General features: G+C 44.8%; 1 protein-coding gene across 1 annotated transcript; it reads left to right on the plus strand.

The window, feature by feature from the left end:
- Positions 1 to 550: 550 nt before the first annotated feature.
- Positions 551 to 24278, plus strand: LOC144144964 (juvenile hormone acid O-methyltransferase-like). Its single transcript, XM_077676463.1, has 5 exons — positions 551 to 902; positions 3229 to 3478; positions 13462 to 13828; positions 15646 to 15805; positions 23703 to 24278. The coding sequence occupies exons 2-5, from the start codon at positions 3243 to 3245 to the stop codon at positions 23870 to 23872; spliced, it is 933 nt and encodes a 310-aa protein (XP_077532589.1). The 5' UTR covers positions 551 to 902; positions 3229 to 3242; the 3' UTR covers positions 23873 to 24278.
- The last annotated feature ends 450 nt before the right edge of the window (positions 24279 to 24728 follow it).

Consider the following 24728-nt stretch of genomic DNA (forward strand, 5'->3'; position numbering starts at 1 on the left):
CCCCACATAGATATGGGCCAGCCAAAAAGTCACAATCTTTTCAGCTACGAGCGGCTGAGCTCCATTTGAACTGGGGCTCTGTTAAGTGCACAGCACTTTGGGCGCTCGCCTTGTCGTCGTAGCTCACTCGCTAGACCCAAGGAGATTTACACACCGCGTCCCGTCGTCGCGGCGCAACCCAAAGGCTTCGATGTTCAAGCGGTTTATATAGTCAGAAGCGTTCGAAACTCGTGAACCACTGGCGCTTGTCATACATCTTCCCGTCATTTAACGTACAGAAAACGGTAGGTACATTTGAGGCAAAATATACGTGACAACGGGCAGCGCCCGCGTTCATTTAGTTAGGAACGCTCGTTGGGTTGGTTTTTACGATAGTAAGCCACAAAAAAAAAGTGGCAGTGCAACGCCGGCACGTGCCGGAGGAAAAGCAAGCCCAAAAAGAACAGAACTCCCGCTGGCGCAGTTTCGGGCAGGGGGCGCGCGAGCAGTGAAAAGGCCGGAAACTAGAATTTCATTGGCTGGCAGATGTGAGCGGATAACGGTGCTACAGCCCATAATGGCGAATCACTGCTGTGCACTTCCTCCAGCTTTCACATTGAGTGGAACGGCTTTAATTTTTCTGATACTATCTGGACAGTATCAGGACTCCGCACCAGACAAGACTGCTCGTTTATTCGCACGGCCCTCCGACCGCTATATTTATTGCCATATTTTTCCGTAGAAAGGTCCCGCTATTAGAAGTGTGATACAGCGGTCCAAGGCCATACTTTTTGGCGAGTTGTACAGGCAATAATATTTGCTTAAAACAGCGAAACGCGGCTCTGCAGGCAACCTCAGTAGCGAGTATATCCCTCGCTGCTAATATTAAACTTTTTTTCTTTAACCTGGAGTCCAACTAACAGGTGAGACAATTTTCTGGGGTTTTTTAAGGTTTGACTTTACTTTCAGGGTTTTGTCTTTATCGTTTCGGTTCTTTTGCTGAAAACTAAGTGTCATTTTCAAACATCAACCTGTAAATTCGGCGTGCTGCCCGCCAGTGCTCATACACCAAAATATAAATTCCTTGTGTGATATTGCTAAATTTGTAAGCACACAGTATGTGCTTTGGATAGTTTTGCGTCGCCTATTTCTTGATACCGCTTCTTAGAGTGTTTTCGAATTGATCAAACTGTTTTCTTTGAGAAAACATTTCAGCGTAAGATTCTACAGAAGACGAAGATTAAATAGGCGAACAACCTTCCATTCACTAGCATTAAGGGCAGGGTTAATGCATGTAGATATGCTTGAGCACGGAGAAAGCATTAAACCTTTTCGAGGCAAATTTCACGTACATATTCGAAGGAACCATGTTATTGAAATAACGATACTGACTAAACCTTGGTGACGAAGTAAAATCGCGGCACGTCAACAAGCAGTACTGTGAAATTAGTTGGGATGACGGAACAAATAAAGCCTACTACCCATTCCAGTCTGTGAACGGAGTTGACCAGCAATGCTATTAGGCGTACGTCAAAAATGTGGAAAATACTTTTGAAGATGGCTACGGGATTGTTTATTCTAACCAACTAATAATGACAAGAAAGTAAAACTCGATTTACCGTTATTCATTTTAAGAGCACATTGTCATATACTTTTTGCCAAGTTTTGCCTAAATCAGAGTTACAGATGTTTTTTGTAGCGTGAGCTACACTGGCCGAGATTGAGCAGTTTCGCATGCCTCCTGGACAGCCGTTGTGCGCATGCGCCAGGAGAAGTGACGTCACAGGGCGCACAGAACGTTGCTCACTGCCCGGCGTCTCTCACATGCCCCACGCGCCCAGCGTTTTCGCCGACCTCCGTTCCCCGCATGGCGGCCCGGTGCACTTGATGATCATGCGAGGGGTGGCCGGGTGTCGACCGATGGCTCGCGCGTTGCAGGCACACCGGCGTGCGCCTGTGGAACCAGCTTAGCTCTGGGGCGATTGGTGACGGTGCGCTGGAGCCGCTTGATAAATATACATGTGTCACAATATTCGTATACCGGGTGTGTGTCACTGAAGCAGCGGCAAGCATGATAATCAAGCTAATCCTAGACAAACAGGAAAGCTAAGAACAACCATCTGAACCTTAGCTCACGCTACGTATATCCGGGCATAGACAAGCTAAGCCAATGCTATTTTTTTTCGAACCATAGTGCTCCTGTACATTCCCGTGTACTTACGGCATTCGGAAATCATGTAAAGATTGAATTTCACTGTGAGGTCATGATGACAATACGTAACCATGGTATAATAATGAGGTTGTGTTAGCGGCGAATGATCAGTAAAGTTTTGTTTGGAAAGTTTGAATTAAAGAAGGTTTACATCCTTTTTCTGCCTAGCCATTGTAATAAAGATGGGTTTAGGGGCGTTGTCTTGCGAACGAAAGTGAGAAATGCGTGGGACTGCATTTATTCAAAGCTTCACTGTAAAATCATGAACGGAAAAAAAAACCTCTCCGGTGCTTCTGGAACCTGCAATAGAACTACTGTTCTAGCATCTTGGTGTGAAATATGGTGGTTGCCTAACGTCCAGAAAAGAGGAAGAGATAGACAGAAAATCTGTACTTCTGTGGCCGCATTGGTCGCACGGAATCGTTCCCTACGTTTGCTGCTTTGAACTGGTCCCTGCCTAATCATTTATTTTGTCATAGGATGTATTGGCGTGACCAGATGCTCGTTCAAGCAATTTTCTGCTATTCCTACGAGTAAGCTTGCTTTTGTTAAAACACTAAATACTGTGCACTGTGAGAAACGAGTGCAAATGATGAGCTTGCCATCATCCTAGAAGCCTGACACGAACCTGCTTCTTGTTTTGGCCTGCCGACGCAACAACAAACGGCGCCATCTACGAACCTAAGAAACGTTGTCTTTCAAGTTATGATAGACGAAGTGCATAAATTCACCGTAATCTTTTCCCGTTGCAATGTCGTAGACGACTCATTATGTTAGCCATAGCGTAGAGATTACGGCATGGAATTGAGTCTATAGTAAGTGTTTCCACTACAAACCATGCGTTATAAAATGAACGCAAAATAAAACTCAGCGGGTCAAGGGAGCCAGAGTTCCAAGCGATTGCGCATATTTCTAAGACGTTCAACAGAGGTGTTAACGATTCAGATGCTGGATATTGAGCACTTGTAAACGAACGGCAGATGTAAACAATTGTGCAAACTAAGTGCAACAGTTTTGAGTAACAGTGTTTTCTGTAGACGTTTCAGAGAGGATGACCTGCCCCTCAAGCACCGTAAACTGTGACGTCGGCACTAAACAATCAGCGAGATTCGGAACTGCGGAAGCAGTGAAGATATACGACGCTGCCGCGAAACACATAGAGCCTTGCATCAACGCTATATTAGACACATTTCAAATGGCAATCCACACCGAAAAGGAATCAGCCACACCGAATGGCGTGGAACAGCGCAGAAACACCGTACTTGACATCGGTTGTGGACCTGGCAGGTAAGATTAAGCAACTGCAAGTATTACGCGGCTATTTGTTACTTCTCATCCTGTAGCATTCGAGGTGTTGCAGCGTTCACAAATTGTAGCTTAAAAACGCCCTTGCTGATTCGTACTCGTGTTATACACAAAAAGATATAACAGCCGGTACAATCATGTTAATCAAAACGTGATTCATTAAAGGGACACTGAAGTGATATGTAAACATTGCGGGATTACTTGCGGAAATTTTAGTCTGGAGTCCCCAGGCCATGTTTCGACCACCCTGGGCGCGTTTACGCGATTTTATTTTGTAGAAAAATTAATTCGAAAATGTTGTCCTCCTCTCTTTACGCTCGCCCATTTTCTGCGGCGTTTTCGTGTGACGTCAGGAGGGGATAAGCTGGCAATTGGCTGCGCTACTGCACGGCTCCCCGGCCTTCAGACAGTCAGTCGGCCCAGCGTTTCGTCCGCCGGCCGCCGACGGGTCGTCGCAATTCGTTCGCTCAGTTGAAACGAAGCCAGGACACGTTTGTGAATGGTAGAATTTGCCTTTCCTTACTTGGTTAGTTTGTACACTGCATCTAGCTCCAAGTCAAGGTCGCGTCACACAAGCGCTGCACAAGCGCACATGCGACGCTTCGCTGACTGGTATGCCAGTAGGAGAAGAGTCAGCGAAGTCAATATAGGTACTAAGGAAATAAAATCAACTGATATTTTAACCGTACAGCGTAAGACTAGGGTGCGGGAAGCACTTTTTTGCGCTGGGCGAACAAGCACAGCGGTCAGCAGCACGACTACGCATCTGCGAACGCTTTTCCGTCTACGAAATGCATTTGCTAGACGTGAGCTATTGTGGAAACTCGGGCGACGCTTACTGCACGAGCGCAATACAACAAATAGTCACCTAAGCTGCTTGAAATGCCAAAACTAAATAAAAGTGTAAACTGGTTGTACAGTATATACCCTATGTTACCAATGCCAGCGGAGCCCCCTCCGTGGCCGAGCGGTCTGGGTTGCTAGGTATGCCACCGCAAGTATTTTGCAAGTCAAGAGTTCGAATCCCCGCGGGTACGTGCTTTTTTTTTTGTAAGTTAACTTCTTCGTTTTCCGCCGATGTTTTCTATATTGAGTTCACCTTTTTTTTGGGCCGCAACGTTCATGGCTCCACGAACTAGTTCACAAAACGCGCGCAGGCTGGCACTGGTGCGCTAGCGAGTTCTCGTTGGCGTGCTGTTGCCATAAGCACCGACTGCTTGCAGGCACTGGGCACAGGCCAGAATGAACACACCCTTGGCCTGGTGCGAACACGCTTTTTACGACACAGGCATGAGGGAGGCAAGCTCCAAATATGGGGGAAAAGCGCATGCCATTTGGGCGTCTGCGGGTACGCGGAGGGCGTTCATGCACTGCGTAGGTATCGGCTAGTGAATGCTACGATTCCAATCCGTCCTAGGGGGCTTATCTTTATGCATTTTTACAGCTGACAACATGGCAGAAGCGCGGTACGATGATTACTGAGTTATTGAGAATGCCCATCCAACAACGCCAACGGTTGTGCTTTACAGAACCGAAACCAAAACCGAAACTTGTGTGGTTGCTCACCTTGGGCATCGTCCAATCACGGTGCCCGCTCCTCCTAACGTCGCAGCTTTAGTTGGTGCGGCCGCCGCAAACCCCGCATGGTAGTTTTTCTTCTTTCGCGCTTTGTAAAATAATTACCTATTTGTCAACCGAATAAACGATGAAAAGTGTGCTAATTTGAGCCAGTCTACGCAGTGCAAGCAAAAACGGGAGCTTGACAAATTCACTTCAGTGTCCCTTTAAAATAATCTTGGTGGTCTCTATGCCTCATCGTCCCTATGACTCAGTGAATTTGCGTTTACGGCCTTATAGGCAGTAACGATGGCTAATTTATATTTTGATTAATAATTATCTAACCATATTTAAATTGTCTGTATTTCCAAACTATCAAAGTATACTTGCAGTACCTGCCAAAATAGTGGTTTGAGTGCTGAGGAATTCATAAGTTTTCGGCGGCTAGGCGGTGGCAGATTCCATTCGTCTTCATAGTTGTTCATCTAGGGTAGCACCATTCATCATACCGAAACTCATTTTCGCTCTCGCTCGGTGTAATAATTTTATAGCTTCACAGCAACAGGGACAACAAAATGCTTATCAATAAGGAGGATGCCAGTACACACTCCAAATGACAGGTGCAGCCACTGGCCTCTAACAAAACTTTGCCCTATTATAGAAAAATCCGGGCCTCGTGGCACTGGCTTTTAACCGGCGTTGTTAGTGCGATTTAAAGCGCTCTAAAGGAAATACCCACTATAAATTAAGAGGAGAGACCAAAGTCCGAGACGTCCCGGTGATGCGGTGATGTTCTATTATCAAGATGGCGGATGGAGAAAGACGAAGCAGCTCGAGGGAGAGCTGCTCGCGAGAGATTTCGGGCACCGAAGATGATGTTCTCATCGGTGCAGCGATGATGATTAGAAAGTTTCTACACCCACATTTCCTGTCGCTGAAGTGGCAAGAAATTTTCCGCCGAATACAAAAATAAAAGGGAAGAGTGGGAGTATGAAGGGCGAGTCATCTAAAAGTAGCTTCCTTTTCTATGGATTGAATTTTCTAGATGACCTCAGTAAATGGACATCTGGCCAGACTTTGGGCCGTTCCACAAGGGCGCAGATTTTCACGTTGTCATCTAATATAAGTGCAGGATTCTTCGGTAGAGCTTTATGAATGCGCGAGCAACTCATGGTTTTTGCTCGCCAAAAAGAGGGTTAGCGCAGCACGCCCGACAGTTTACGGCTTCAGAAGCCCGGCATGCAGAATTTTGTCGGGCCACTGGCACACTGTGCCAACTGTACTTTGCGTTGAAACCGTCTGAATGGTTACGATTGCTCGCTTTAGCGGCGGCATTATGTATCAGTACCTCCTTTCTATTGCCACGGGTGTCCGCATTTCGTCTCCCTCCTTCCCTTTCCATTCTTTTTTATGGTGCCGCTTTACCCATAACTTTCTGCACCCTACATTTAAAAAGGCGTATAGGCGATGATAGGGCGTGTAAAAGCACCGTGGGACGAAGGCGTTAAATGGGTTCTTGTGACTTCACGTCGCCTTAGCGACCAGGGCGACAGCAGTGCAAGTGCAGCGCCACCGCAGCCGTTCCGATGGCCGGCTATGCTGAAGACATCCCTGCCCCCATGCGCTAAGTTTTTCTCAGGGCACATAGTGCCCCCTATCTGAGCATCGATGATACAAATTTTTGTCAAAGTACCCCATAGAATAAACTGTACGCATTTCTACTTTGCAGTTTATCTGGGTGATGGTAAGGGTGAAGTGCCGGCTAGTTTAAAATTACCACGTACGTTTCAATAAAATACCGGTGTAACCACTTGAAGTGGTAGCAACGCAAGTTGTACTAGGGGTGTTGTTGATGGGCGCGGTGTCATGGAAGCACTGTATGTGCACGAGCCCCACACTTCAATGAGCAGGGAATGGTGACCACCTAATGGTAACGTGTGAAGCACTTTGAGGCGATTGATATGTGTTGAATGTCTTCTAAAGATGCGGGGCATTGATGCAGTTACTGCTTCAGAGCAATTCGGTTAGGAAGTCTTCCAAACTTTTGCGTGTTTAAGCCGCTGTACCTACACTTTGGTTATAAGGTGCGCCATAGTGGGGGATTCCTGAACAATTTTACCCGCATTGGACACGACAATCACGACACAAAAATCACGACACATGGGCTTTTTTTGCTTTTCACCTTGTCACAAATTTCCGCGTTCAGTTTCTACTATTATTGTACAGATTCTTAGTTTCATTATACAGCTTCTGCTGCGAGTCAGACAGCCACCCCCCTCGTCATCGGTTCCTTGTAGATTCGCAGGGGTGGTTTCCTTTCTTGAGTTGACTCTCCACATCTGAAGAGCGCACCCATTTAAAGAAATGCTTACAAATCTCCTTCTTAAAAGGAGCTATCGCAACCGCAAAAGAAACCGCTTTCTTGGTTTGTAAGCCTTGAAGGTTGTGCAAGTCTGAGACAGGTTTTCTTTGCAGAACCTTTACTACTGCTACTATATTACTGCTAATGTTGCTGCTACTACTACTATTACTACTACTACTACTACTACTACTACTACTACTACTACTACTACTACTACTACTACTACTACTACTACTACTCTTACTACTTCAACTACTTCTGCTACCTTTACGGCTACTGCTACCACTAGTACATTTTGGCGATGTGTTCCGAAACTTGATCTGGTATTTTTAACGCAAAGCCCCAGTTTTGCGAAAAAGGTTTCATTTCAACATTGTCACGAATATCGTGTGGCAAATATAAAAGTTCGCACCAGTAATACCTCGGTCTTTATATTATTTTGCTATTGCTGTCTAGAAGAGACCCGATGCACGTTATAATGCCTCGCTGTTGAGTCATTTTGAAGCAAGCCTTCTAAATATAACACATTTTAATTCACGTTTTCTTCGGGGAGTGCCGACGGCATACAATACGAATATGAACTGCGGTACTTCGTAACTCCAAAACGAAGTTAGGGAAGCAAGCATTCCTGAAAGCAACTAATTGTATTGGTGTTAGTAGTCCTTTGGGACTTCCTTGTCCAATACCCGGTATTCTTATGACCATAGGTCTAAAACACAAAGTTACCTTTTTTCGCGGGAATAATTGCTGCAGTTTTGCCGTTGGCACGACATAAGCTTCTAGTTCTCTTCAGGAACCTATTGCTGTGGAATGCACTGTACCGTGCAATCTGGGTAAGAGCCTAAGCCATTTATTTACGATTGAAGGCTCAACTGAAGCTCTGAGCGATACATTGTACGCAAGGTTGTCCTAAATATGGAGTGTGGGTGGAGGATGCCGTAACGGATGCGAGGGAATGTGGGTGCGCGCTTTTAAGAGCAACTAATGGCGCTCCGCAAGCTGTGTGGAGAGGAGGAAAGTCAATACCTTGTTCCACGATGCACTGCACCATGTGAAGATGATGAGTAACAAAAACATGTAATATAGCCATGGCTGCGGTACAGATATGGCAATAACACAATTGATGCCCAACACATTTACCGGACTTCGCTCTTGCAAAGGGTTAGCTCTGTGAAGACTCGTCCTTTCAAACGCACTGCTGGCGAGTAATATGGGGGCCGTATTACGCAGACTTGAATACGCCAATTAACCCACGGCCCTCAGTCTCCAGTGGCTGCGAAGCAATTCACCAAGGCGGCGGTCAGACCTGTGACGCAGAAGAGGGTGCGAAGAATCCCTGGAGCCAGATAGGCCACCATGGAATCTGAACCTTGCAACATTTAATGCGAGAGCTTTATCTATCCAAGCAAATCTAGATGTGTTGTTGGAGGAATTAACAGGCATTAAACGGGATGTCATAAGGCTTAGTGAGGTTAAGAGGACAGGGGAAGCATTTACGGTGCTTAAAAATGGCCATGTCGTGTGTTACCGTGGTCTAGTGGGCAGAAGAGAACTGGAAGTGGGATTTGTAGTCAACAAAAGCTTAGCTGGCAACATAAACGAATGATATAGCTTCAGCTAGTCTTGTAATTAGGCTTAATACTAGGTACAAACTCAAGGTGGTACAGGGCTACGCGCCTACATCCAGCCACGACAACCAGCTAGTTGAACGCTTCTATGAAGATGTGGAATCGGCAATCGCTAAAGTAAAACACGGCATACCGTAGTTATGAGAGATTTTAATGCTAAATTACGCAAGAATCAGGCTGGAGACAAGGCAGTTGGGAACTATGGTCTTGGCTGTAGATATAGCAGGGGGGACCTACTAGTCTAGTTTGCAGAACGGTATAATCTACGCATCGTGAATATGTTCTTCTGCAAACGGGAGGGTCATAAGTGTACATGGAAGAGCCCGAATGGGGAGCATAAAAATGAAATAGACTTTCCCCTCCCCTGAGCACTGGGCGAGAGCACTGTCCCGCTCGGACCCTGACGCCCAGCTTTGGCTGGTAAGGAGAGCTGAAGAGGTTTATTCCTCCTCCACCTGATATTATCTGATAACCTTGGCGTCGTGCAGGAAGTGGAAGTGCTCGGAAGCGTAAGATGTAGCGACCACCGTTTCGTACGGTCTTGATTTAGGCTGCATTTGTGGAGGAACCGCAACGACCTAGTACGAAAGAAGCGGTTTAATGAGCTAACAGTAAGAAGTAAATTTGAAGAATTCAGGATGGCGCTGCAGAACCGATATTCAGCTCTTACCGAAGCAGCAGAGTTTACGACACAGGAAGAAAGTGTCAATCTTACACGCATTATCACGGTGTACAGTAGAAGTCGGGGGCACGATGGCTAGACAGTATACTGGTAAATCTTTCCAGAAGACGAAAGATCTCACTAGGAGATGGCAAACCGGGACAATTTCCACCCCAGCTGACAGAATAGACCTAGCGGAGCTTTAGAAGTTAATTAATAAGCTTAGGACACCTGACATACGGAAGTATAATATGAAGAGGATCGCATATGCTGTAAAGAACGGAGTCAGCCTGAAAGCAGTGAAGAGGCGTCTAGGCGTGGGGAAAAATCAAATATATTCACTCAAAGACAAGCAAGGCAATGTAATCACAAATGGGGATAAATAGTCACAGTAGCCGATGAGTTCTATAGAGATCTGTGCAGTAGCCGGAACATCCAGGGTAATGACGAAGTAGAAAGTAGTTCAGAGGAGATAGACATCCCACCAGTAACGACAGAAGAAGTGCTAAGGCTTTGAAAGAAAGGAAAGGGGGCAAACCACCTGGTGAAGATCAGATAACAGCGGACCTCCCGAAGGATGGCGGGCCAATTGTACTAGTAAAACTGGCAAAACAGTACACGCAATCTCAAATGACCACAGAGTGTACCGGAATCTTGGAAGAACGCTAACATCTTGCTAATCAATAAGAAAGGTGACATGAAATACTTCAAACATTACAGGCCGATCAGCTTACTGTCAGCCGTCTACAAGGCATTTCTCAAGCTTATCGCTAACAGAACTTTTCTCCGCGTTAGATTTCAGTCAACCTAAAGAACAAGGAGGGTTCTGTAAAGGCTATTCAACAATGGACCATATCCACACGGTCAATCAGGTCATAGAGAAGTGCGCGGAGTATACTGAACCCCGCTATATAGCTTTCATATATCATGCGAAAGCATTTGACTCAGTTGAAACCTCAGGAGTAATTCAGGAATTACGTAACGGGGGTTTAGACGAGCATTATGTAAAAATACTAGAGGATATTTAAAATGGGTCCACAGCAACCATCATCCTCCATAAGGAGAACAGTAAAACACCTACAAGGAAGGGTGGGCCTCAGACAAGGAGACACAACCTCTCCAATATTATTCACAGCATGCTTACAAGAAGTATTCAGAACATTAGATTAGGAACAGGTTGGAGTAAGAGTTAATGGAGAATACCTCAGTAACCTCAGATTTGCTGATGACGTTGCCTTGCTAAGTAACTCGGGGGACGAATTACAGAGCATGCTTACCGCACTGGACAAACAGAGTAGAACCATGGTCCTAAAAATTATAATGTAGAAAACTAAAGTAATGATCAATAACCTCGGCACAGCACAGCGGTTTGAAATAGGTGGCGCGGCAGTAGAAGGGGTAAGCGAATATACCTACGTAAGCAAAGTTGTGCCCTCGGATCCCCATCATGAGGTAGAGCTAATTAGAAGGATAAGAATGGGGTGGAGTGCATTCGGCAGGAATTCTCAGGAAATGAATGGCAGCCTACCATTGGCCCCGTAGAAGAAAATCTATGACAGCTGCATCTCACCAGTACTCACCTACGGCGGAGAAATTTGGAGGCTCACTTAGAGGGTCCAATTTAATTTGTGGACGACTCAACGAGCAATGAAAAGGAACATGATAGGTGTACCACTAATGGACAAGAAGGGAGCGTAGTGGGTCAGGGAATAAATGCGTGTTAAGGATGTATTAGTAGAAATTAAGAAGACGAAATGGACGTGGCCAGGGCATGTAACGCAAAGCACGATAATTGTTGGTCAGTAAGGGTAACAGAGTGGATCCCTAGAGAAGGCAAGCGTAGCAGGAGGTGACAGCAAGTTAGATGAGCAGATGAGATCCAGAAGTTTGCAGGGATAAATTGGTCGCAGTTAGCACAGGACCGGGGTAACTGAGGTATTATGAGACAGTCCTTTGCGCTGCAGTGGGCGCTGATAGGCTGGTGGTAATGATGATGATGACGATGATTAGGCAGATGTCAAGGCTAATATTAGAAGAAACAACGTTCCTAAGTTTAAACTATGAAGTGCTGACAGTGCTTCTGGTTACTGCGTTGAAAAAAATTGAGAGCCCCCTAGCATGACGAGGCCCCAGCAGCGTTCCTGCCATTATCTGTCTAAGGCAGTAACTTGGCGAGCCGTGAATACGTGTACAGAATTTGGTTCTTTGTATAATGCAGGCAACCATAACCCGTAATTTGGATGTTTTTTTTCGTACGGTCCACCTCGAGCAATCGGCGATGATGAGTGGTGGGTGCGGGGGATTGGAACACCCCTGTATTGAAAGTTAAAAATTAGAAACAACGAAAGGTGTCTGTCGAGAGCTTTATCGATCAATGGACCATTGACTCCTTGTCTGTCTACCAGGCAGACAAACCATAACACTACTCAGCGTGAGTGGAATATACGTCGGGGGTAGATATAGCGCACTTTTGGCAACCGGCGTTGTAATTTCTAAACTCACCCTTTATGTTATTGGGTATCAAGAAAAGCAACAACCTACGTGCGTGCTTCAAGACATCCGCCGGAAGTGCGTGTGGTAGCTTCTCCCCCAGCTTCAAGTGGCTGTACGTTGGAAGCACAAACAAAATAAACACAACACTATATTCTTTACGGCCGAAGAGCAGCGAATTTTGGTAACATGCAGACCATATAAAGACAGAAACTTGGCCAACGAATATTTTGGCACTTTGACTATCCACACCTTATTCCATTATGGCAAGCATGGAAAGGTACCCAACTGAGTCCTCGGGGCAACTTCCGATTCCCTAGCCTCGATGACAACAGCGATTTTTAACAGGCATTTCGTGGCGTGGAGCTACATAATCGCGAACGAAAAAAGTGTAGTGGTCGCAGTTCGCAGCCGTATAGTAGTCCTACAGGCTGCCGTTGTATACGAAGTCATCAGAGCTCTGATTTAACGGATACTCTGCTAACACTGTCAGGAACAATGGGACAAATAGGCGCAAAACAACTTTCACCTAAAAAGATAGTGCACACTCTAGATATTTGGTGAAAATTTACAGCAAAGTTATAATGATTGCTTATTTGTTGGTAGTGATAGAGCATTACTGCTTATTCCCTGAGAAGGACGATTAACTGCAATAAATGTGTTTACAGTCAATTTCAAAACTGGGAAAACATACTGGGTTTTCTAAAATGTCCGTATGGTGAACATTGGAAAAATATAAAGTACAGTACAAGAAGTAAATATGGTATTTGAAATTGGAACGACTTAAACCGTGTTTATTTCGAATTATTAAAAATTAGCAATGTTTTTTTCACGAAATCTCTTATTTATAATATTTTTAATGGGTTCGTTGGTGCGAGCCGGTAAATCCTGGGCATTTTCTGATCACTGAAAATATTCAGAATGTCTCCAATCAAGTTTTTGTGTAGCATGTCGACAATATCCGACTTTTTGTCAGCTCTTTCTTGCGGGGCCTCGGAAAACTTGACACCGGTGTGCTGCACCGTTTCAAAACCCCCACTACGCCTGAACGATGCTACCGGTTCAATATCCCAAAAGTTCTTCAGGTACCGTGTGAGGAGCCAGCACTGAGAAATCGCATATCGCAACTTACAACAGCATTTAACACACCTGAAATTCGTACTGCTGAAATTCTTCGAGATACGGAAAAAATGTTAAAACATCGAAGATTTTTTAACTTCTGCGGGTAGAAAAGATGTTTCATTGCGCACTTTTTTTTATCTGGCAGCTACACGCTGAACCACCTCCTTCCACGCCTCCAACCATGGTGCGAGAAACTTGTGGGTGTCGACAACTCAGAGGCCATGCTTGAGTTTGCTCGGGAGAATAATGCGCACCCCCGGATCGAGTACCACACACTGGACTTGATGAAAGATGAAGACGTCGTGCGGGTCTTGCTTGACAAAGGGCCCTTCCAGAGGGTTTACTCCTTCTTCACGCTTCACTGGATGGCTGATCAGGTGCATGCCCTGAAGAACATCGAGACCCTGATGGCTCCTGGAGGAGAATGCTTTCTGATCTTCTCCGAAACGCTCGTCCTGTTTCATATCTTTGCAGCAATGATAAAGTCAGACCGATGGGCGAAATACTCTGACGTAAGATATCTTTCATCCTGTCGCGTACGCTTATCTTCTGTTGTAGCGTATATATGTTTTGACGTTCATAGAAAGCTTCAGTGCGCAATAATTTCCCTGTACCCCTACTCACAGGAGAATAGCTTTGTCGCCAGCACCTACTGTCATCGCCCGGGGGATACTTGGCATATTGGAAACAAGTATTTTGTAGGTGGTTAAAAAAAGTTGTGACGGCCTTCTCCTAGTATAAACCTCAAAGAAAAATTTGCTGGCGTGTTACTTTTATAAACGCCTAAACCACCGCCGGCTTCTATTCTCAGAGAGATGCTGACGCCTTTTTCATTGAAAGTAATATTACGCCCCGTGCTTTCTTCGTTAATTTTTGGCAACAACACTAGCACGTGGGTACCACTAGAAGACCACAAGCAACGCAACTTAGCGGTGCAATACGATTATCAGATTTACACGATAGTCCCACAAGGTGTGGTGGCAGAGAGACTGTTTCAGTCTTTAAATCTGTCCAGAACTTTCTATGCCCCCTTCACGGCTGTGGCGTTACGAACACCCGCTTTGAAACTCAACCTCGACTTGTTTCCGCTGTTCTGCCGAGCTTTCTTTGCGCTCTGTAGGTGGTGAATAGCTCGGTCATTTTGGTTGCTGTCTTGCAGAGAATATATATATCTAAATTTACATTGCATAACCGCTTTTGAAAGACTGGTAAATTGCAGATTTTTGCCAATTTTGCCCACAGTGTGTTCTTCGGACTTTTTTGATCCCGTTGTCGTTGTTCATGTAAACACCAAGGCATGTCGGGCTGTTCTCCCCAATCCGCTCCTCACTGCAGTTAAGTGTGGGTTCATGTCATTGCCCCCTGAAAAAGAGTTCTTAGAATTGATCTAGTGGGAGGATGAGATTACTTAAACATTTCAATCACATCAGTCAGCGTAACAGGATACCACCTCGCACAAATTACGCATGGGGACGACAGTTGGTACTTTTATATTTTGCGCTGGCTCAAACACTCGAATTTTGCTGAACACCATCTAGGAAAATTTTCACCTTATACTGTTAATGAGTTCCGGGGTTGCCATCACTGCCTCAAAAGATGGAAAAATTTATAATTCCGCAATTACTTAAAAACCGCCATTGTTGGTGTTGTTCTCAGGTCTGAAAAGGGCGGCCGCTGCAAAAAGTAAATAAACTAAAACATATGAGTTATCCGTTAGGATGGGAACCCAGGACTGCGCAGTACCAGCTTGATAAGAAACTACTGCGGTATTTTTTTTTTCCTTTAGACAGGCGCCCGCCTCCAGCTGCCTTCGTCGGTACTTGTTTGACACGTCTATACTGCTAGAAAAAAGTTGTCTTTGTTTTCTAAGGCCTCATACCGACAAAGAGGATAGGCTATATATGCAAAGCTTTGATGACCTAATGTGCCCACTTAACGAAATTTCCAAAACTATGCATTGAAAAGATAAAATTTGCAGAATAGTGCTTGCCGCATGACACCTAAACATAACACCACCTCAGTAAATCAAAAGAAGACGCTAAAGTCATTTTGACATCAGGTAAAACTAAAACAACGCAAGAAACAGAAACACAATGTAGCAGTAAAGAAGTTGTTCATAAGCATCGCTAGCCTGTCGCCTTCAAATCACGCTAGTAACGTTCAGTGCCCCGTATATAATACTTTTGGCAACTGCACTTCTAACATTGCGCGCATAAATGATGGGTAGCTGGCTGCACCATTGTTTTCCCGTCCTATTATTATTGGTCAAATATAAGCTTGGATTTTATAATTATAACAACAATGCAACGGCTTGTTTTTTTCCCAACAGCTTCTCCAAAGTTTCATTCCACCAACGAGCACCATGACGGATATAAGCGAGCTTCGTTCGTACCTGGCAAATATCGTGGCTGGCACGCACCTCACACCACTGGCCTGTGAAGTGATGAGGACTAAGGTTATCATGGGCTTGAACAAGGAACGCGCTATTGGTACGCCGTAACCGGTTTTTTAACTTGCGATTCTTCATGAGTGCTTTGAGAACTTGCTCGATTTATAAGAACTGAGAAAAAACGACTTTCCCGTTTTGAAACTTGATGTTAATAAGTACTGCCAAACCGTAACTATGCAACTTCAAACGCGGCCGGTCGCCCGGTTATATACTCAACGCTTATTCCAAGGACCATTCGATCAAAACAGAACTTTTGTTTATTCTGAAAAGAAAACTATTCTTTCGTCACAGACTCAGTTTTATTTCAGCCCATAAAGACTTTAACCAAGAAAACGTCAATTGGGATGTTTTAAAATTTTTTGCTGCAGTGTTGTAATATGGTCAAGCATAAACATGAGGTTGTTGTGGGCGCGTTGGTACATTGTGGCGAAGGTAACTGTTGTACGTGCTGTATTTAGTCGCCCTTTGCTGGTTTTCTTGCGCTGTAATTACTTCCACCAAGCATAACCTTACGCATGAGTGAGTTATTTCCTAGTTAGCGTTTAATTGACACATCCAAGCGTACCTGGAATCCTCCTATAATAGCTCAGACATGATTTTTGGAGATGGTTTAGAGCGGCGGCCGCCAATCGCACAAGCAAGATTCTCTGGCGCCCTTTGAAATAGTAGGAACGTGGCTGGGTAGTCGCCGTCACTACTGCCTCACATGTTCTGAATACTACCTTTATTATGTGTGAAAGTTACGAGACCTGTTCTTATAAGAAAGTCTTTATTGAACCAAGCTTATTTTTTGTTTTCAGAGTAATTTATTACAAAAACGTTTCAAGGAAAGTAACGTTAATAACGTTTTATTTGAAGTGATTCGACACGCAAAGAAAGTATGTTTTTTATTGCCTTGCAAAGGATGAGAAGTTGGGTTAAGGGAGGGGAAGTTTTCAGATTGTCTAGGGAGGAATGTAACAGGTTGGCGCACAATAAATGTCGGTGCATTTTTTTTCGAGAATCACATTGCGGGCAAGCAATTGTTCTGCAGCGGTGGCCTTCTGTGTAACGACGTTGAAAGGCATTGTCAAAAAACAGGCAAAAGTGCACCTGAAAGCCTCGGAACTTACTAACCTTTGGGGCTACCGAAGGAAGCAGAATTTTCCTTTTCTAGCGGGCGTAATCCAGTCAACGAGCAGCTAAAAATCACCTGTCGAGTGGCGAATCAGTAATACAATATGTGTGCAAACATGTTGAAACCGTTCTATTCTACCCGTCCTTGACAAGTCCTCCTAATGTGCACGTGACAGTGTTCCACTGCGTGTGTGATCTTGGGTGACATGCCCCACCATGCATACCAAGCCAAGGATCAGCTTTGAAATTTTTGCAATTGCAATTTGAAATTTGTTATCAATCTTTAGAATAGACTTAAGACATACGCAAATTTGTGAGCATAGGTTCCGGAGGACGTTAGGGAAAGTAGAGCTTTTATCCGCGGATTAATGACTGGGGCAATGCTGCTTGCGTAGCGAGTGACGTCACCCACATTTGACTTTTGTTGGTAATTTAATTTGTTGTAAATTTGTAATTTTTACCTTTGCTATAAGGAAGGTGGAGAATGGGTTATTTTTAAAATTACTCCCACCTCCCGTCGCGGGAACCCCTGTGTAGATGCGACGCATTGGGGGTTCCGTTCTTGTTTCCGTTAGGTTGCTCCTCCCATCGCGTGAAACGTGCCGTGAACCCCCTGCCGCGGCTATGACGCAACACAATCCAACACAATCCACTTTAATCCAATCCAATCCAAATCCAATCCAAATCCAATCCAAGCCAAGCCAAGCCAAGCTAACCCAATCCAATCGAATCCAATCCAATGCCCCTCGCGAGAGAGTGTTCGCTGTCGGAGAGGAGAGGGGGTGAGCGGCGGAGAGCGCAGCTCGCGCGGCGAGGAGAATGGGGGAGGGGTGTGGACGGACAACGACAACGCCGTATGGAGAGACAAGGCGAGTGAATGAGATGCCGTCGCATGTAAAATGCCGCATTAAGTTTTGTTGACGTAACTTTTCCACTTGTGTAGCTGGCAAACTTGCAAAGGAATAATGCCCTCTTGCATTTGGTAGAGTCTTGGCGATTCCAGCTCAGGCGCAAGAAAACGCCTATCCTCAAGGATAAAAGCCAACGACACGATGCAATACAAAACAGGCACTGGTAACCTTATGAAAATTGTCAGTGTCGATTAACCTAGTGGAAGGAGAGTGGGTGGGCTATGTCAGAACAAGGCTGAAGTGCCTCCTAAAACGTGCGGACTACCAGGCGTTAAGAAGCAGATGCTGTTACGTGACCCGTAAACGTTGTTGTGAAGCCTTAACATGTTACAAAGGATTATTAGGATCTTCATTAGGTACACATATATTGCCGCAAACATTGCATGCCAGTTTTGATCTGTTCATAAAAGACCTACACCAAGCTCGGCAACTTTTATTAAAAGCGAAGCTGTTTATGAAATTGAAAATTCGTGTGTCCCGAACTTATAAATACCATGAAATTGCCGAGAGCACCCAGCGACCTTGGTGCGTGTTTGTCAAGTCAAGCATACCCACTCAGTTAGATTGGCCATGATTTCGTTGACTACGCGGCAGTTAAAAAATCCAACATAATTCCTAACGCTCGTGTGTGCGTGCCTCACGTTGGCCGCCCCGTCACCAGCGCCCGTTTGCAAGCCAAGCACACCCATTTATGGATAAAATGTGTATGCTTGTGGGTATTCGTGGCACCAAATGGGTATTCGTGGCACCACTTGGTCGGAACGAGAACGACACGCTTGAGCGTACGCCCCTTCAAGGTGATGTCACATAATTATACCTTCCAAAAAAACAGAGGAAGCTCACACTTATAGCAAATCGGCTTCAATTGTGGACTTAAACCTTCGTGCTTGCCGTGAAGGTTGCGTACAGCTTTGCTACCTTCAAGTCTTACGCGTTAGGGTGAGTTGGCTTCATTTTTTCCTAACTACTAAAGAACCCCTCTAAAAGACCGAAATGTGTTTGAGTGTTCTGTCGATGTAAAAGTTTCTGTTTTCAAAAATATTCCCTTAAGAAAATGTGTTTCAAACATGTGAGCACTGTGTTAGTTACACAGGATCTAATCTTTTCTCCTCTAAGACTCACCCTTTTTGTCCGTGCTCATTTCGACCACTGCAATGAACGTGAATCTTCCGTAAAAATCCCCAGATGGTCAAAACGGATCCTGAGTACGCCACCTCGGCGCGCCTCATAGCCCTGGTGTAACCTGACGGTACAACACCAAAGAATTTGTCAGCGTGGGTGTCCCCCTGCACCAACTCTTGTGAGGGGAGCGCTGGGCGCAGTCATTAGGCCAGCTACAACCAGGACTACTCGCCTCTCACAGCAGTTGCTACAGCGAAGCTGTATATATCCAATCCTCCAGGTTCTCGCGAAGGTGTAGATATTTTCTTCTCCACCTACCTTTAATTTCTCCACGCTACTGCTGACTCCACTTTCAACACTTTTATACCGCTCACAAACATCGATGCCTCTTCCAAAAGTTACGCAATCGTCAGATAGCGTCACCGGCACTGTTATCAGCAGTTCTACTATTACCTCGCTATATGACGGACACACGTCGCTCGCGCGGTTGAAGAATACTCCCAGTGCCTCCCGAACTAATAGCAACTTGCCCGCTTGGAATGCTGAGGTGAACCAATATGATAATGTATAGGTTCTCTATAGCGAAACCCAATTACAACAAAACAATACCATAGCTAGACCGTTTTTGAGTTTTGTTTTTTGGGTCCTCCGGAGTGACGTATTGTCCTGTTTTGTTTGCGTCCTTCGGTGGTTTCGGTGAGGTTTCGGCAGCCGTCTTTCACGTCTACGTACGCGAACATCACCAGTGTCTCCCTTGTATGTGCATTTGGAGAGGGAGACATGCACGCGCAGAAAGGCTTGACACGCTCATCATTGACATTCCCGCTTTTCTCAGGGTAGATTTTAACGTTGACATATTACGACTCGGTGCGACCTTGCTGCTGTACTCTGTGGTCGAGTAGTTTGTTGGTGTGTTATGCAAACAGTAAAGTGCCTAGTACACGATAGGGTAACGGACAGCCCAACGTTTGTCTGCTAGAATAAGGTCCCGTCCCTCCATTTGTCACTCGGCTGATTAGTTAACAAGCGTCCTAAATCAAGAATTTGAAACAAGCGTGTTTTTTTTTGTTGTTGTTTTTTTAGTATGCCAAGATTCAGTGGTTAACCTTCTTCACATAATAAAACGGCCATCTTTTTTTAACTATTTTCGTGTCTGGAGCATTAGATGGGCATGAGCGCAAAATTTACGCATTCCTCCCGCAAGAGATACGTGTCGCTGTGTCATTATTTTGAGAGCAAGGACGAAAATAGAGTTAGGACAGCGTACGAAGAAAGCTGCCTTACAAAGTGAATCATGCGACGTCGCATGGAATACGCGCCCCATGTGGCTGCTTCCTGCCCTTACTCACTCTCTCGTCTTCCCGAGTGCTTCTCACTCGGGCAGCTTCAGCGCAAGCAGTCCTACCAGCGATGCGCGGCCTAACTAAGCACCAGACGTGTCGCCGTATGCCACCTATGATTAATAAGGTTCAACAATGTGTGCGGCTGCTGCAATGGCCAGTAGTCTTAAAAATAGTACGGAATGTGTTCAGCAGCGATCGCGTGCCGAAACTGGTTAACAGCGGAAGAAGCTAGATATCCATTCATTCCTAACAATACACAAGAAAATCTTCATGAAATTGTTTTTGTCCTTGACATGGTCGGCGCTCATCTTCTATGTTGTTTACATCTGCTGCTTCAGTTACTGCACTTCTCGAAAGGCGAGCGCTGTAGACAACAAGCGGAGTTTCTCGCAATTTATAGTACGCTCACCGAGTGGCGTGAGTAAACTCCTAAACAGATCCTACGCCAAGGTGCACAGCTCGGTGCGATTCATATGCGATAAAAATCACATTAGTGCGAAGAAACGAAGAAGCACCACAGTACACACTAAACTTTTTTACACCCGTTTTGGTTGAGAAGGGTGTAGCCTAAGTGAAAAAAAGGGTGTTGGAGCCCATTACACCCTTCTTCTTGAATCTAAACACTTTTTTGTGTAAAAAAAGGGTGTTGATAAACTTCAACGCCCTTGGTTGTTCTTAGGCAGTTGAAAGGGAGTGGAAAAGGTGTTTAGCTGTTCATTGAATAAGGGCACGCATGCATGTATAATTGCACTCTAAAGACCAAGACATCCCCTTATACCCTCCTCTACTCGTAAGAAATATTCAAAAGCAAAAAAAGACTGTTCGTTTCCATATACAGTGTATCCCTGCCCCAACTTAGGCTTTGGCACGTGAAATATCAATTGCAACACTTTAAATTAAAAAAGCATATTTGAGTGCAAAAATGGTGTTCAACGACGGTAACACGCCTGGCTTTCTATAGGGTGTTGAAAAAAATGTTCAGTTGCAAAAAAGAACAGCGCAGCTGTGGGTCCACCTAGTTTCTTCCGGTGTCGCTAAGTTTTGCTACGTTTTCTAGGGTTGTCAATGGTCTTGCTAAGCTAGGATAAGCTCTCAGGAGTGAGGCCAAGTTTAACCGGATTTTGAAAGGCTGTTCCAGTCTGTCCCCCACACTGACAGCAGATCCAGGAAGGAAACAAGCTAAGCCGACCCCCAAATATGCTGTTTCTCCAGCCTTGCACCACCATTGCAAGCTGCGCCAATTCTTTTTGCGCTTATGAATAAAAAAAACTAGTACATTTGAAATGGTGTAGCAAGGGGTGCCTATACGCTTGTGCCTTCTGTGATACCACTCGAACAGGCGACAAAGCCGGCTTCACTGGTATAATACCTTATCTGCGGTGGTGCACCCTTTACAAGGGGGCCCAGTTCGTTTTCTGTCTTTTTTCTAACGCCACCGAACCTAGTTCCGGTTTAAACAGCTGCACTTCTAATAAATTAGGCAAAATTATGTCGTGTGAAACATCGTGAGGTACAAAACATACTCCGCTTGTAGAACATGTTCTGTCTACCCGTGTAAACGGCTATGAAATAGCTCCAAAGTTGGAAGTTTCTTAAACCCTTTTTCTTGCACCCTTTTTTTTACACCATTTCTCTTTGTTTCCAGCACTCTAACCTGTAGCTTTACACCCTTTGGGGAAAAAGGGTTTTAAAATACTGAACACCAACCTGGAAGGGTTTTGAAATGGCGGGTAATCTTTGACTGTTATTAATTACAATTTTGTGTTTTTTTAACATAATAACTACCTCTCGATTAAAAAGATTTTGCAAATCCGCATGGTGAATTGTACATGCGTTATATTAAACTGCATAATTCCGAAATTAGAGCTGAAATATCTCATTTTTGCGACAAGCCAACCGGCTCTATTGCAGCACTTTCCAGGTGTATTTCTAAATAAGTATGTACTCGCTGTCCTTACGCATCCAGTTAGTTTTCTTGCTCAATTCATTTGATGGTCAAGTGTGACTCGTGCATGTAGAATGTGTATGTATGTGATGCCGCACCCTCGACCCATCCACAGCGTAATGCGGAGCTCCGCTGCCCACACCATTATTTTAGGGTGTTGAGCAACCTTACACACGTTTTTAGGGTGTTCACACGAACACCCTTTTGTCATATTTAGACCCTTTTTTAGCCAAAACACCTTTTTACAGGTGTTCGCCATAGAACAGGATTCTTGCACCGTTTTCGGCCAGAAAGGGTGTAAGATATTTTAGTGTGTAGCTGCGGAATGTAGTCGTTCTTAGAGGAAGTACGACGCGAACCTCCTCATTACTGCATTTACAGGGTAGTATTTGTTCATGACTAGTGTACCGTGTATTTTCTTGCCCGTTGACAAGCCGTAAAGGGCAGAGCACACGTGCAAGTGTAGTCCTAGAGTCGTGGGATGCAAATGTTACTGCCTGTGATCACGCACGTGCGCCATATTGTTGTCTACCATGTACATATCGCCGAATGCATCGCGCTGTGGTTTCTAAAGGAGAATAGGTACACAGTTTTCGTGTTTATGACACTGCCTTTAAAGTGGTGGTGAATTATTTCAATTGGAATGCATTGACGAATAAAAGCGAGCGGTTAGCGTCGCACGGGGGCGTTTGGCTTCCGACGCCACAGTGACCCGACAGAACAGAATTTCTCGCAGCGTACGTGGGTGCATTTCACATCGTGCAAAAATGACTGATTAAGAAAATATGCTTGTCAGCGCATAATATAGTGACACTAATGTGGGTTCAGTGACAGAATTTTCAATGGGATTTGAGCGATAGAATAGAGTCGTTACCTGAGGTTTTTTGCCGATGGTTCCAGCTGCGCTGGTCACCCACCTTGGTGGTTGGAAGGATTTATTTTAAGGCTGTTATCACACAATAAATTCAAAATAATAATACAACGCCGTCGTTGCAATCTCTAATTTGCAAATGTAAGCTTAAACATACCTACATTAGCTGTGAAGTAGATGTAGGAATACGGTGCTCCTGCCAAAATGAGATTTAGGCGAATTGGGACAAAAATAGGTTGTTTTCACAAAATAAATCAATGACGTAGCCTATGCGTATGAATTCACACCAAAAGGTACTAACTAGCGATGCTGGATACTAATATAAGACATACGGTCGGAAGGTTGGGTGAACGGTAAGCACACGCGCCGATATTCGATGTGAAAAACACACACCAGGAATAAATAAATTACAATAGTTTTCAAAATTTTGGCAGTCGATTAGGAAATACAGTCTATAATACGTGTGATAGAAAACTATCTTTCTCTTTCCTGACAACGGAATTAAGTGTAGCTGTCCTATCCGAAATATTTGCCCGCAAATAGTAAAAATGTCACGTGTGAAGTCGCATCTTATGTCACGTGTGAAGTCGCATCTTTCATTTAGCCAACCATGTTTTTTTTTCTTTCAGAAATTTTCCTCTTGCTGAATCCTGTGTATCCCCTGTTGAAGGATGAAGAAAAGCCTGAGCTCCGAATGTTCACGCTCGAATTCTTGAAAAGCTTGAAGGAGCGAACAGCGGGGGATCCATATAGTGAACAGACGCTACTTATTATCCACGCCTACAAGCCAGAAAACTAGGCACGCTCGCAGGCATCCCCTACATACGTCAAGATATTGGTCTTAACGCTCCGAAATTGCCGTCTTTCCAAGAATAAATTGTATTTTGAGGGAGTGTTCACATAGAAATTTGTGAATAGGCATTCCCCAGAATAACGTTACATCTCAATTTCAAGCAACGGCTGAAAAGCACGGTCCTACGTGGGAGCAATCTACATGCCGAGCATTATACACACTTGATACTCTTCATTAGTAGTGGCTGGGACTTCAGGCCATATGCGTATTTTTTCTCACGTCCCATATCAATTTCAAGCAATGGCGGGAAAACAAGGTCCTAGGTTGGAACAATCTACATGCCGAAAATGATACGCACTTTATGTTTCGTTATTAAATGTGGCTGGAACTTCAGGCCATATGCGTATTTTTTCGTAATTTTGGGCATGCCTATTTAACACATAAGCCTAGGCATCCGCCCTGCCCTTTGCCCCCCTTCCCCCTCTAATAGTGCGTCGACCCGATGCAAAAATAAAATGACAGTCCGAACAAACAAAAATAACGTCCGTCATCTTGCGTAATAAGGCTTTAGGCAAACCACGTCGATGACTTCGTGCCGCGTGCCTCGTCTTGATGTTCCCCAATCACCATCGGGGATCACCTCATTGGTCAGTTGGCCAACACGTTTTACAATCCGGTAGGGTCCCAAATACTGTGGCAGAAGCTCCTCACTGAGTCCATGTCGTCGGATGTCACGAACCATGCATTGGATTTGTTTATTTACGTTCTTGCTTTTACCGCCAGGCTGCGCCGGGCTGGGTTATCTGTGTCCCACAAGAAGCGCATGTTTCTTACTTTTTTTCTTATGCCGCACGGGTTATCT

This window comes from Haemaphysalis longicornis, unplaced genomic scaffold (genome assembly GCF_048455015.1).
Source record: "Haemaphysalis longicornis isolate Haplotype H1 unplaced genomic scaffold, Haemaphysalis longicornis Haplotype H1 scaffold_7, whole genome shotgun sequence".
Taxonomy (NCBI): domain Eukaryota; kingdom Metazoa; phylum Arthropoda; class Arachnida; order Ixodida; family Ixodidae; genus Haemaphysalis; species Haemaphysalis longicornis.

Bases quoted from the DNA above. Each gene is read 5' to 3' on its own strand.
- LOC144144964 (XM_077676463.1), top strand. From the start codon at position 3,243: ATGACCTGCCCCTCAAGCACCGTAAACTGTGACGTCGGCACTAAACAA. The intron at 3,479-13,461 runs GTAAGATTAAGC...TTTATCTGGCAG, and splicing joins ATCGGTTGTGGACCTGGCAG to CTACACGCTGAACCACCTCC. The intron at 13,829-15,645 runs GTAAGATATCTT...TTTTCCCAACAG, and splicing joins GATGGGCGAAATACTCTGAC to CTTCTCCAAAGTTTCATTCC.